The sequence below is a fragment of the Benincasa hispida genome, chromosome 8 (genome assembly GCF_009727055.1).
Source record: "Benincasa hispida cultivar B227 chromosome 8, ASM972705v1, whole genome shotgun sequence".
NCBI lineage: Eukaryota > Viridiplantae > Streptophyta > Magnoliopsida > Cucurbitales > Cucurbitaceae > Benincasa > Benincasa hispida.
The window spans coordinates 15,185,751-15,199,582 of record NC_052356.1 but is presented as its reverse complement, the minus strand read 5'-3'; the positions used below and the strand labels follow the sequence as shown (position 1 = coordinate 15,199,582).

The following is a 13,832-nucleotide window of genomic DNA, read 5'->3' as shown; positions in this document are numbered from 1 at the left end:
AGATATTAGGCATCATTTTCTTCAAGAGCATGTGCAAAATAAGAATATTGTCATTAATTATGTTAATATTGAGAACCAGATAGCAGATATTCTTATAAAGGCATTAAATGAAGAAGCCTTTTGTAAAAATAGACTTGCACTTGGTATTATTAGAATTGCCTAATTATGTTTGATAGGGGGAGCATTATTCATATTTATATGAATTTATGTTATAATTTATTGAGGGGGAGAAAAATCACTTGTATATCTTTTTGTTGATAACAAAAGGGGGAGAAGTATTTTTAGTATTATGGTGGCTTGTCATCATAAAAGAAGGGAAGATGGTTAGCTTTAGGGCTTCAATCAAACCAAATATTTTGATGATAACAAACTCAAATTGTTTGTATTAACAGTTTTAGTGTTTCAAAGTCATTATCTTGTAGAGCTCGGAAAGACGATTCCAATGCAATTTGAATCGCTCAAATCGGAGTTCAAACGAGAAAGTTATAAGCAAAAGAAGATTGGAGAGAAAATCCAACGTGGCAGTGACACATGGCACTTTGCTGACGTGGCGTACAAACGGTCAATATTGATGATATGGCAGCTGATGTGGCGGATGACGTGGCACTCCAATCGGTCACTTTTTGCTGATGTGGCAGTGACGTGGCGACTATGGACGAATGAGATAATACAAGTGGTGGTCTCCCAGCTTCACGCGCGGATGCGCGCGTGTGTCGCACGTGCCTGCGGTTTCTTCACAGAATGCGGCGCGTGACGCTCAATCCTCTCCCCTGTGCGTGTGGTGCTCATTTCATCCGACTATTTTTTTGTTTTCATTTTTATTTTATTTTATTTTCTTTAATTTTCTGATCCAATTTTCTCCAAATTCTCACCAAATTTCAGCCTTTTCAAATTTGATTTTCTTCCTAAATTATCATCCTTCAAATCCTTTTTATTCTCCAAATCTCAATAATTCTAATCTTTCAAAATTCATTTTTCAATTCTTCTCTTAATTAAAAATCCTTTCCTTTTCTATTTTTATTCAATCTCCACCCTTCATTGGCAATCATATTCAATGGCTAAAATTTATCCCTCTCGCTTATAAATTCGACTTGATTTTACTCTTCATGGGCACACACACACAAAAAAAAAAGCTATCAAGTCTCAAGCTCTCAATTCTCTCTACTCTCAAATTCTTGTCCTGCTTGCTTCTAAATTGGCCTAGAGTTATGTTTGTGAGTTTTTTTTTGAGTGCTCAACTTGTGTATTTAGCCTTCAAGAGGTAATATTGTGAGGTTTTTTTTTTAATTTTTGGAAATTGTATTAAGGTGTGGGTATACCTTGGGTTATGAGAAAAAGAAATTGGTTTGACCCTGAACCAGTAAAAAGGATCTTGGGTTTCTCTTTAGCCTAGGAAAAAAAGGGTCGTGTGTCAGTTTGGTCCTCATCTATAAGAGGATCACTTATTGAAATACCCAAGAAGGAGTCTTGGAGAGTGGAGTAGGAAATTTGTCGAACTACTATAATTTCCGGTGTTTTCTCTTCCTCTCTCTTTTATTTCTCGTTTTCAAATTTTTTGCTTCTTGTCTTAGTTTTTTTTTAATCTTTCTTAATTGCATGATTTAATTTTTAGTGTGTTATTTAAATTTATCCTTGATTAAATTGTCTTTAAATTTTAAGTTATCATAGTTTGCATGATTTAAGTTTTGTCTTGCATAAATTTTCTTTAATCAAATTAGTGGGTTAACTTTATTGAGCATTGTTTGAAGATAAAATTATTTTTTTTAAAAAATGGTAGTCAACCCTATTCACCCCCCCTCTAGTGTTGCCTTTAGATCCTATAGTAGTCACTATTGGATTTAATGCCCTAAAACTCGTAGATAGTAGATATAACATTTGACCGACCATTAATAAAGTGTTATCAATGTTTATTACAATAAATGTTATCAATGTTTAATTGGTCTAAATAGTTATTGCTTATCCTAATCCAATAAAATAACATCCTAGATTGTTGTCTGAGCCTTGAACTTTATGTGGAGACATACAGTGATTAGTGTTCAAGATACAACCTAAAAGGTCTATAGTATATGGATAAGGCCAAGTACAGTATCTTGGTGACACTATAGATACAACTCACTTTGTATTCGATACAAATGAAATGATCCAACACATTCACGTTCACATTCGTACTCGGAGTCGTACATCCAGTCGCGCTCAGAGTCGTTCATCCAGCCACTGCTCGGAAGTTCCAGTTTCATTTTCATTTTGTGCAACTTCCAAGTTTCATCTTCCATCTCAGGTATCATTCTCCAAATTAATGAATCTATTGATTTTAATTTTTTTATTTACAAAATTGGTTGAATTCTTTTTATTGTTTTTGGTAGAAATTGTTTAGGGAAAAAAAAGAGATTTTAGAATATCAATTCTAGAAAATCATTAATGTCTTTTTTATTTTGTTAAAAAGTTGTTTTCTATGGAGGGTGTGATTGAAAATACAAGTCCAAGCACAAAGAAAAACGAAAAGAGGAAGTCACAACCCAACTCGCCATCCATTGAAACAAAAGTGGTGAAGAAGAATAAGGCAACTACTATGAAAAAGACCTCAGATGCGTGGGAACATTTTACAAAAGTTGAAGGCAAGTCTGATTTCCCTAGAGCAAAATGTAACCATTGTGGTGTTACCTATGCATGTGATACTCAAAAGAACGGTACCACAAACATGTTAAAGCATATTTGTACTATGTGTAAAAAATATCCAGGAAGAATAAATGACGCTAAAAAAAAAACTATTGCTTTTTGAAAAAAACAGAAAAGGAAGGAGAAGGAAGTTCTAGTTTTGTTGCCATAACTTTTAACACCGAGAAATTTAGACTGACACTTGTAAAATTTGTTATTGTTGAAGAGATGCCATTTAGGGTAGTTGAGTCGGAAGGATTTCGTGAATATTCTAGTACTTTGCAACCTAAGTTTATTGTGCCATCAAGATGGACGATTACAAGAGATTGTCTTCAACTTTACACGGATAAAAAAAAAGTTGAAATAATTTATTGAGAAGAAAGAGTTGAAGGTTAGTTTGACGACGGACACATGGACCTCAATTCAAAATGTTAGTTATATGGTTCTCACAGCACATTTTATGGATGATAATTGGAATTACAAAAAATAATTTTAAACTTTTGCTTGATTCCAAATCATAAAGGAGAAACCATTGAGGAAAAAATTGAGAAATATTTGTTGGATTGGGGGATAGATAATGTTTTGAGTGTGACAGTAGATAGTGCTAGCTCCAATGATGTGACCATTAATTATTTGAGAAGAAAAATGAGAAATTGGAATGGGATTTTAGATGGAGAATATTTGCATGTAAGATGTTGTGCTTATATTCTTAATCTTATTATGAGGGATGCTTTGAAAGAATTCAATGATTCAATTGTTAAAATCTGACATGCAATTCGATACGTAAGATCTTCACTATCTAGACTAGCTACTTTTCAAAATTGCATGAGAAATGAGAAAATAACTAGTAAAAATTCACTTTGTTTGGATGTTCCTACTAGATGGAATTCCACATATGTTATGTTAGACGTTGCTAAAAAAATTCAAAAAGCATTTGAAAGATTAGAAGTGGAGGATGAACAATATACTATGGAATTTTTGGAAAACAACAAGAAAAAAGGAAGTGGTCGTATTATGAGTGAAGATTGAGATAATGCACATGCTTTAATCAAGTTCTTGAAGTTATTTCATGATGTTACTGTGTTAATTTCTGCTTCATTAACTGTAACATCAAACCTCCATTTCCATGAAATTTGTTTAATTCAACAACAAGTTCAAGATTATTCAATATGGGATAATCTTTTGTTGTCCACCATGGTGAGAAGAATGGAAGAAAAATTTGACAAATATTTGAAGGAAAATGATAGGATAAATCTTCTCTTGTATGTTAATGTTGTTTTAGACCCTCGTTATAAGTTGGAATTTTTGATATTTATGCTTACGACTTTATATGATGAAGAGATGACAAATGAAACTGGGAAAAAATTTGAAAATGTGATTAGAAGAATGTATAAGTAGTATAAAAGTGCTGATGAAGAGGAGGATAGCGCAACAAATCAAATTGAGAAATTGGAGAATTTGATGGAGAAAAACAATGATGATGAATCTTGAGCTGCTCATAATTATTTTAGATTTGCTAAACACGTGAGTAAAAAAGATAGTCAAGGGAGTAAGACCGAGTTCGATAAGTATATCATTGAGCCATGCGAAGAATCAAAGACTCTAAAAGTATCAGTTTATCCCATCGTAGATAGTCAATTTGACATCTTAACATGGTGGAAAGCAAATTTTGGAAAGTACACGATTCTAGCAAAAATAGCTAAGGATATATTTTCCGTTCCTATCTCAACTGTAGCTTCAGAGTCTGCTTCCAACACAAGAGGTCGGGTTTTAGACTTATATTGGAGTACATTGTCTTAAAAAATGGTTTAAGCTCTTATTTGTACACAAAATTGGATGTGTTCTGCACCAATTATACATAAAGATGAGATAATTGAGATAACAACCGACCGTATTGAAAAGCTTGAGTCATGTAAGTTTTTCAATCTAGTATACTTTTTAATATCTCATTATTTATATTTCATAAACTAATTTTTTTTCTTGTAGAAATCATTAATGGAGAAGCTGAAGCATCCACGGTAGTTACTAGCTAATCAAAGTGATTGAAGAATGGAGTGGGAGAAACCTTGGGCTTGCTTTGTCTGGAATTCAATTTTACCGTGTTTGGAATTAAAAAATTTGTAATTTTTGCACTTTAATTTCATGTTTTGATATTAGGTTGTGTTTGAACTTTGAATGGGGACTTAGACTAGATGGATGGATTGTATTTTATGTTTGAACTTGGATTAACTCAAGATGGATGTATTCAATATTGAACTTTTATTGAGATTTTGGATGAAATTTTGTTGAGATTTTGGATGAACTTTGATTTATATTTTGATGAACTTTGTTTAAGATTTTGGATGAACTGTAATTTAGATTTAGATGAACTTTAATTGAGATTTTGGATGAAATTTTTATTAAGATTTGGATATTCTTTAATTTAGATTTGGATGAACTTTGATTGAGATTTTGGATGAACTTTAATTTAGATTTATATGAACTTTAATTGAGATTTGGTAACAAGGAATAGTAAAAAATCTAGCTGAACAGAAGGCACACCGCACCAGTAGAAAATGATATTTTATTTTTTTAAAAAATCAACGGTTGTAAACCGTGAAGGTTCCATGTGAGTGGAAGCAGATCATTCCAAATCCCATTGAGAAAGAACACAAATAATTACAGTCTAAACGGAAACGATTATGCATAAAACAATAAATTACAACATGCTTCTTTAAAAGACTGAACAAGGGATAAAGTATGCAAACCTTTGAAGAACTTTTCTTCAAGTATCCCTCGATCGTTCAACAACTCGTTTAACAGCACGAACTCGAACGCAACGATTAGAACACGATCTCAACGAACAACTGGATGCACCTCGATCAAAATCGAGTTCAACCCAATCCTCGAACGGAATTAGAACATCACCACAATGGTTACCTTGGTATTCTTGGTATGAGAATCCAGGAATTGTGGGCTCTGTATGATTTTGGATTGAGGAAAGCAGGAGGTAGACGATCGAGTAAGTGGGAGATGAATGAAGTCTATCATATAGACTAAATACTCGATCGTTTAGAAAGAAGAAGCCTATCGTATAGACTTTACTATTCGATCGTGTAGCAACGAGTAAACGAGTAACTACATATAGTAAACTCGGAACTCCTGATCTTTTAGGCTGTGAGACACTATCAAAACACTTTTTATACGATAGCCTCTTTGTGAGATTATTCCGAATGAATCATCATCTCTTTAATTTGGAAAATAATTTTCCTTTTTATCTCACAGTTACCATAAAACTTCCAATAACCTCCCACTCAATTTGGTTATTAGAGAAAAAGAACAATTAATTATCATATAATTAATATATTATAATAAAATATAACAACCAACTTATCATATTATATTTATAACCTATAGTTTTAATATTTCATCATATGAAACATATAAACTATAGTTCTTTTTCTATTTTACGCGTATTTAATATAAATCATATTTATATTAATTCCTCCAATTAATGTATCTAATACATCATATCAATTATATCACATATAATTAAATTTCCTCTTGTTAATTTGAACACTTCAAATTAACCCAAAATCTGATTCTCAACTTGAACCCATTGAGCTACCAAGGGACCTCATGACATGTAGCTTGAAGCTCCAACTTTATGTGAATAAATTATTAAACTCTTTAATCACAAGATCCACTATCCGTTAACTGTTGGTCACTCCACTAAAGATGATAGTTGCACTCTTCGCACTATAGGTATATTTGTATCCATATGACCAATCAACAGTATGATGACCCTTTATAAATCACCCGTAAGTACAACTGGGCCAATTCACCATTTTGCCCCACGTAGTTACATCTAACTCCTTAAGTACCACTGATTCCTCTAATGAACAATAAGTCATAGTTCTACTATGACTAAGTCCTCTCGGCCAGGAGAGGGTGTGGCCACTATGTTCAAGATCCGGAATCAAGCCTTTAAGGGATAATCTATCATTTACCCCCGCTTTGGGGAAGGAGTGAATTCCATCTTGTATAGCTGAGTTCTCAGCTCCCCAATCAGACGAATCCCCAAAATGGTAGGCTTGTTAAGTTGGCAATCTGGCCACTCTCACCCATACAAATCAAAGGACCGCCTTCATAGGTAGGAGTTCCCAACTCACTTAGGATTAAGGTCATAACACCTATAGTCATTCTAGTGAAATGTAAGTCTCAAATATCAATGACATTATATAAAGAGACTAATCATTTTGTGGTCCGGTCTTATACAAACTTTTTGTATAGGATACCCCGCTCGCATGTCTCCACATGAATGGTCAGGATCACACCATTTGTAGCACTTTACAACACTTGTAACATTTACAAAGGAGACCGTATCCATAGTGTCATCAGGATAAGGTATCCCTCATTTATCCATCTACTATAGACCATTTAGGTTATTACTTAAGGCATGATCCACTTGTATGTCTCCACGTACATGCTTAAGTTACATGAAATAACCATGGATCTTAGTTTATTAGATTTGAGTAAGTGCTCATAAAATAACATTTATTTGATTAATAACAATATGTTCACAAAATGTTTATAAACTACGAGACTACCAGGAGAATTAGGACACCAATCCCAACAAACCGAACCAAACCGACTTGAACCGATTCAGGTTGGTTCGGTTTAGGAACTAAAACCGATGGAAATCGATTTCCAACGATTCTGTTTACTTGAGAACTGAGCACTTTGATTCGGTTCATGGTTCGGTCCAAAAGCGGACCGAACCGAATGATGCACACCCCTAGGTCCCACTAGTAGTTCATAAAGGGTATTGAGGTAATTAGAGTAATTTGAAATGTTCAAATTTACTAAGCGAAAGAACATAATGTATGGTGATACATTATAATATAAAGTTTATATTTTAATTAAACTTTATTATATAAACTTATTTTCAACTTGATTCAAAAATTAATTTTATGGGAGAATTAAATATTTGAAGGAGTTCAAATATTAAATTTAATATAAATAGAATATATACTAAAATTATAGATTAAAATTAATGCATATTAGATGCACATTAAAACTATAGGTAATATGAGATAAAAACAATTGAATGTGATTCAATTTTATGGTTAAATTAAACATGTGATATTTAATTTAATGATTAATTAATTATTTAATCTAATTAAATTTAATTAAATTTGATTAAATTAAATTAATTGAACTAAAACTATAAGTTATGAGAGAAAAATGTATTAGAATACGATTCCAATGCACATTTAATTAAATAGGAGATATTTATTTATTATTAATTAATAATTATTTGATTTAATTTATTTTTGAAATTAAATAAATTTATTGTTATTTAATTAAATACATTAAATGTGATTTAATTAATTAATTAATTAAATAATCATTTTAAATAAATTAGTTATAACAATATGGGAGTGGGAGAGATCTTCTCCCTAACTTCCCAAAACAGTTTGTCAGCATTCCATAATTGGTTTTTTCTCTCTCGCTTTTAGTCTTATGAGATTTTTCTCTATAGAAAATTCCCTTCAAGATCCCACATTCCATTTTGGTGATATTCACTTGATTTATAGCAGAGGAATCAAGTTGGTGAAGTCCTCTAAGGTCGTCAAAGAAAGTAAGAATTCCAAATTTTATTTCAACTGTTAATTTGTTATTAAAATCTTAAAATGGTCTGAAATTTTTTCCGCTACGCTTGGGATTTCAATCCAACAGTCACATTAGGACGAATGTGGTACAATCGCCTGAGTGGATATTTGTTGAAAGAAGGATATCAAAATAATCTAATATGTCCATGTGTTTTTATAAAGAAATCACAGTTAGGATTTGCTATTATAACTGTATATGTTGATGATTTAAATATAATTAAAACTCTTGAAGAGTTTTCAAAGACAATAGAATATCTTAGGAAAGAATTTGAGATGAAAGATCTCGGAAATTTTTTTTTTGCCTTGGCTTACAAATTGAGCATTTAGCAGATAGGATATTTGTTCATTAGTCAACTTATACAAGAAAAGTTTTGAAAAGTATGGACAAAGCACATCCATTGAACATTCCAATGGAAGTTCGTTCACTAGATGTGAAGAAAGATATATTTCGACCTCGAGATGATAATAAAGTCTAAAGTACCATATCTTAGTGTAATTGGTGCACTTATGTATCTTGTTAATAATACAAGACCAGATATTGCATTTTCAGTAAATTTATTAGTAAAATATTGTTCTTCTCTAACAAAAAGACAGTGAATGGAATTAAGCATATTCTTCGTTATCTTCGAGGAACGATCAACTTGAGTTTGTTTTATTCAAATAAATCAAATTTTGGTCTAGTTGGATATTTATTTGATCCATAGAAAGCTAGATATCAAACAGGTTAAGTGTTCACATGTGGAGAAACTGATACATCATGGCGATTGGTGAAATAAACTATAACAATCACTTCCTCAAATCATGTTGAAATTCTTGCAACTCACGAGGCTAGTTAAGGATGTGTATGGCTAAGATCAATGACTCAGCACATTCGTGAAACATGTGGTTATCTTCTAGTAAAAATCTTCCAACGATATTATACGAAGACAACACAACATGCATATCCCAAATCAAATGAGAATATATTAAAAGAGATAGAACAAAACATATTTCACTGAAGCTTTTCTACACTCATGATCTTAAAGAAAATGACGACATCACTATACAACAAATTTGTTCGAAAGATCACCTGGTAGACTTATTTACAAAAGCATTACCTATCGCAACCTTTGAAAAACTAGTGCACAACATTAGAATGCGGTGACTCAGAGATTTCAAGTGATGTTTCCATGAGGGGAGTAAATATACTAAGAGTATCATATTATATGAAATATGTATTCTTTTTCCTTCACTAGGATTTTTTTTCCAGTGGGTTTTTTCTATTACGGTTTTAATGAGATATATTTCATATATAATGGGCATCTAAGGGGAGTATTATAAATATGTTAAATTAGGTGTAATGTAGATGCCCTGTCCGTTGGCCATGTGTCACTTATCCATTACCCATGTGTTGTCCATGTATCTCAAGACTACACACGGTTAGTATATGTGATCCACCTCCTACTTTCAAATTGCTTATAAATAGTGACATTTGGTGGGTTTTGAAAGATAAATATTGGTGATCAAGATTGGAGAAAGTGGAGAAATTCATCTTTTGTTATTTTATTTATTTTATTATATATTATTATTATATTATATTTATTTTAGTATTATATTTTATTGGTATTCGTGTTCCATTGTACTCTTCAAATTAACAATAATGATGAATTTATAAACAACGATATGGGCTTTTATTTTCTCTCCATATGTCAACAAAACGTCTTTATTATTAATCTAATCTTCCTTGTATCCTCACTTGTGAGTTGTGTCTTTCCGGTTAATTATATGCATTGTAACATCAAATTCATTTAATTGCAATTTTTTAAAGTACCATTTAATTGCAATTTAATACATACCAACCAAGTCTATTAATTTAATTAAAGTCTCATTTAATAATATTCTTCAAAATTAAGCCTATATATACTTCCACCTATTGATAAAGTTTTAGAGAAAAATGACATTAGGACTAATCTTTTTTTGTCGAAACTTATAAAACTAGTTGATGAATTAGAAAAAATTGAACTGGGGATAAAAATTGCAAACACACATTTAATTTTGGGGTCTACTACTTTGATGAAATTGAAATGTTAGGATTCAAAATGATACAACAGATAAATTCAAGGACAATTTTTTTTGTTCCTTATGGTTATTATGTATACAAAATTAATCTTCTCCTAAAATAAATACATCGTTTCATTGACAAAATAAGCTTAGCTCAACAATAATTGACATGATCTCTTTCTTTAGAGGTTGGAGGTTTGATCCCACCTTCGTAGTTATTACAACAACACTCCATAACAATAGAGATTTCAAAAGAGCAATACATGGAGCATCTCATGATGCACATATAACCATATGACAAATTATGATTGGATAATTCGATGAGTGATAGATGCTACTCACGATAATGCTACTCCAGATGTGCTAGTCCATTTCAAAATTTTATTTAAACAATGTCTTAATATAAATAACAAGTTTGAGTAAATTTCATTTCTACAACGGACAATCTATGGAACAAAGGAAAAAAGTTTAGGAAGTAATAATTTTGTAATATTGGTAGCATTGAAATATATTAGTTTTGTCTCTAAAGTCTAAACTAAAGGGTCAAACTAACAAAACTTGAGTCAAAAGATAGTGATAGAGTAGAGTAATAGAATTTTTTTTAGTACAACGATGGTGAGGTAAGGGATTAAACCTCTGATCTCTTGGAATGAAGATGATGTTAATACCACTGAGCTAAATTCACTTTGACGTATGCGAGCGTGTTGTAGAGTAGAAGGTTTTGGTTCGAGCAAACAAAAGTAAAGCCAACAAAGTCCCAAAGGAAGAGAAGCAACCCCATATAAAAAAAGTAGTTCTATAGCACTCAACTCCAATGCATTTCCCAGTGCCATCACCACCAGCTTGTTTATGGTAAAGAAAAGCAGCCATATACCCAAAAAGAAATGACCCAAAAGGAATATTGGCAACAAGAAGGTTGTGGTTTATTGAGAAATTATTAGCCCCAAATAACTCACTGGTTGTGGACACAGAAATGGAAGTAATTGCACCTGTACACACTGCAATTATGGCAGTGCTCACACATAGGCTCACATCAGTTGGACATAAAAGAAGGAAGAAACCCCCACATAATACTCCCATTAATCCCACCATCCAACCTGGCTTTGATTTCATACATTTCTTCCTGCACCCAACATTTATAAAATCAGATCACCCAAATTCAAACAAAAGAAGCGTTTAACAATCACCAGGGTCCATCAAATAAATTCATAATGAGTACATGAATTTTTGTTGGTAATGATTTCGACTTTATACTTTCAAATTTATAATAATTTAGTCTTGTATTTTATAATTTGTTACAGTTTGGTTCTTATAGTGATTTTTTTATATCCAAATTATATCTTTGATTTTTATTGCTTAGTTTTTATAGTTTATAATTAAATTTGATTTCTGAGAGTTTAACCATCTACACGTGTAAGAAATTTTATTAAATTATACTAATATTTTTTATGTTAAAAATATTATTTTGGTCTATATATTTTAAGATTTATCAATTTTAATCACCCTAATTGTCTTTATACTTTAAGTACATCTTAAATTTAATCATCGAAGTGAGTTGTTTATCAAAATTGATTAAATAATAATAATAATTTTCATGAAAAAAAAACATAAAATATGAATATATTTTTAGTGAAAATGAAAATAAAAAATAATAAAAAAATTCACAATGAACTAATAATAGATTTGTTGAAAATAAATTAAAATTAGATATTTTAAAGTAATTAAAATTGAACAAACTGCCCAATATAAAGAACAAAATGATATTTAAAGAACAAAATGATATTTTAATTCATTTTCGACTAGATCGTTATTAACTAAAATTTATCTGTTAGGTTAATAATGGATGAAAAGTGTTTTTAAGTTTTAACAACGATTTGATTTACCTTGACAGAAAATAGTCGAGAATCGAGGGCATGAGGCGACCGAAGAACCCAAACGATGACGACAAAGATACCAATGATGACACACTCGAGCTTCCACGAGACTCTGCTATTTGCCCCAAGTTGTTTAAGAATGCCAATCCCAATGTTGCACCAAATAAATAAACACCAAAATATAACCAAAAGTTTATTCTTTTCACCATCTCTTTCGCTCCAATCTCCTCCATTGCTTCTTCACTATCTCCATCTCTTTCCAATTTACTCTGATTTTCCCCTCTCACTCTCTCTACATCTTTATTTTCTTCCACTGTAAAATGATAAACCCGTCTCTCTTTTCCTTCTTTTAATGACTCCTTCACTTTCTCTACAACTGCAACCACCAATGGAAGAACCAAAAACACCACAATCCCAACCAACCCACTCAATGGCGACAACATTCTTGAAATCGATCCCACACTTGTAACTGCTGCAAAAATCCCAGTGGCTATGGTTATTACAAAGATTACAAAAAACCCAACTTCCAATTTTCCTTGTTCTTCCACTACTTTGAGAATTCTAGCCAATGGAGACGCCAAGACACAAACCCCCATCGGCAAAACAGAGTTCAATAGAAGAAATGTTTCAGTTGTTTTGGAAGAATGTTTAGAGAATATTGAACTGACAATATTTGTATATATTTTAGCACTTAATCCTTGGTAACTTGTTGATATCCCAACTGCAATTTGGCGATTTGTTCCAAAGTTTGTAATGGCAACCATGTAACAGACTGTGTTGATCCAGCAAATGCTGTTTCCGGCTAGAACCGTCAGTAAGAAAATGACACAATAAGAGGGAGATTGTATTTGGTTTGTAACGAAGAGATATTGAACGCCATAGCCAACAAGGCCAAGAGAAGCACCGATGAAAAGGACTAACCAAAGAGGTAAATAGTTAGCAGCAAGGCCGGAGAAGCAGGCGAAGAGCTTGCCGGCGTCGGAGGCGAATGCGAGGTTGTTGAGTTGCAACTGTGACATGGAAAGTTGTTGTTTGAGTTGAGAAGAATAAGAGGGGAAGTTGAAGTTGGTGCCATTGATGGATTGAAGCCATATGATTCCAACGAGGCTAAGCCATTGGAAGACTATGGAAGAAGACATGTCAGTCTCTGTTTTTCCCCTGTCAAGAAACAGAGGAGATGGGAAAATTGGAAAACAGGGGAGGATTAAATTGGATGATTTTGTTGATTATAAAATGAATAAAAAAAGGGTTGATTTGATTATAATTTATATTGTTTATGGTAATAAGAATCTTATGTGGCTATTGTCATTAAAATGTGGTTGATTACAGACCACCACATTCAACATTAATGGAGTGATTTGCATGGGTGTCCTAAGCCAATTAAATCTGTCTCATAAGAGGTTAATGGTTAATGGACGTTTTCATAGTAAGTAAAATATGAAAAGCATCAATTACGTATAAACCTAGACTTAATATCAATAGTAAAAAGGTAATAAATCATTTTTAGCCCTACATTTGCAAGGAGGTTTCAAAAAAAAAAAAAAAAAAAGGGAAAAAAAAAAAGAAAAGAAGAAGAAGAACGTAATAGAATTTTCAGTTTGATTTTCAT

General features: G+C 32.0%; 1 protein-coding gene across 1 annotated transcript; it reads right to left on the bottom strand.

The window, feature by feature from the left end:
* Positions 1-10,461: 10,461 nt before the first annotated feature.
* On the bottom strand, positions 10,462-13,476 carry LOC120083425 (protein NUCLEAR FUSION DEFECTIVE 4). Its single transcript, XM_039039183.1, has 2 exons — positions 12,233-13,476; positions 10,462-11,472 (listed from the first exon to the last, which is right to left on the bottom strand). Exons 1-2 carry the CDS (start codon positions 13,360-13,362, stop codon positions 11,031-11,033), a joined length of 1,572 nt encoding a protein of 523 aa, XP_038895111.1. The 5' UTR covers positions 13,363-13,476; the 3' UTR covers positions 10,462-11,030.
* Between the last annotated feature and the right edge of the window lie 356 nt (positions 13,477-13,832).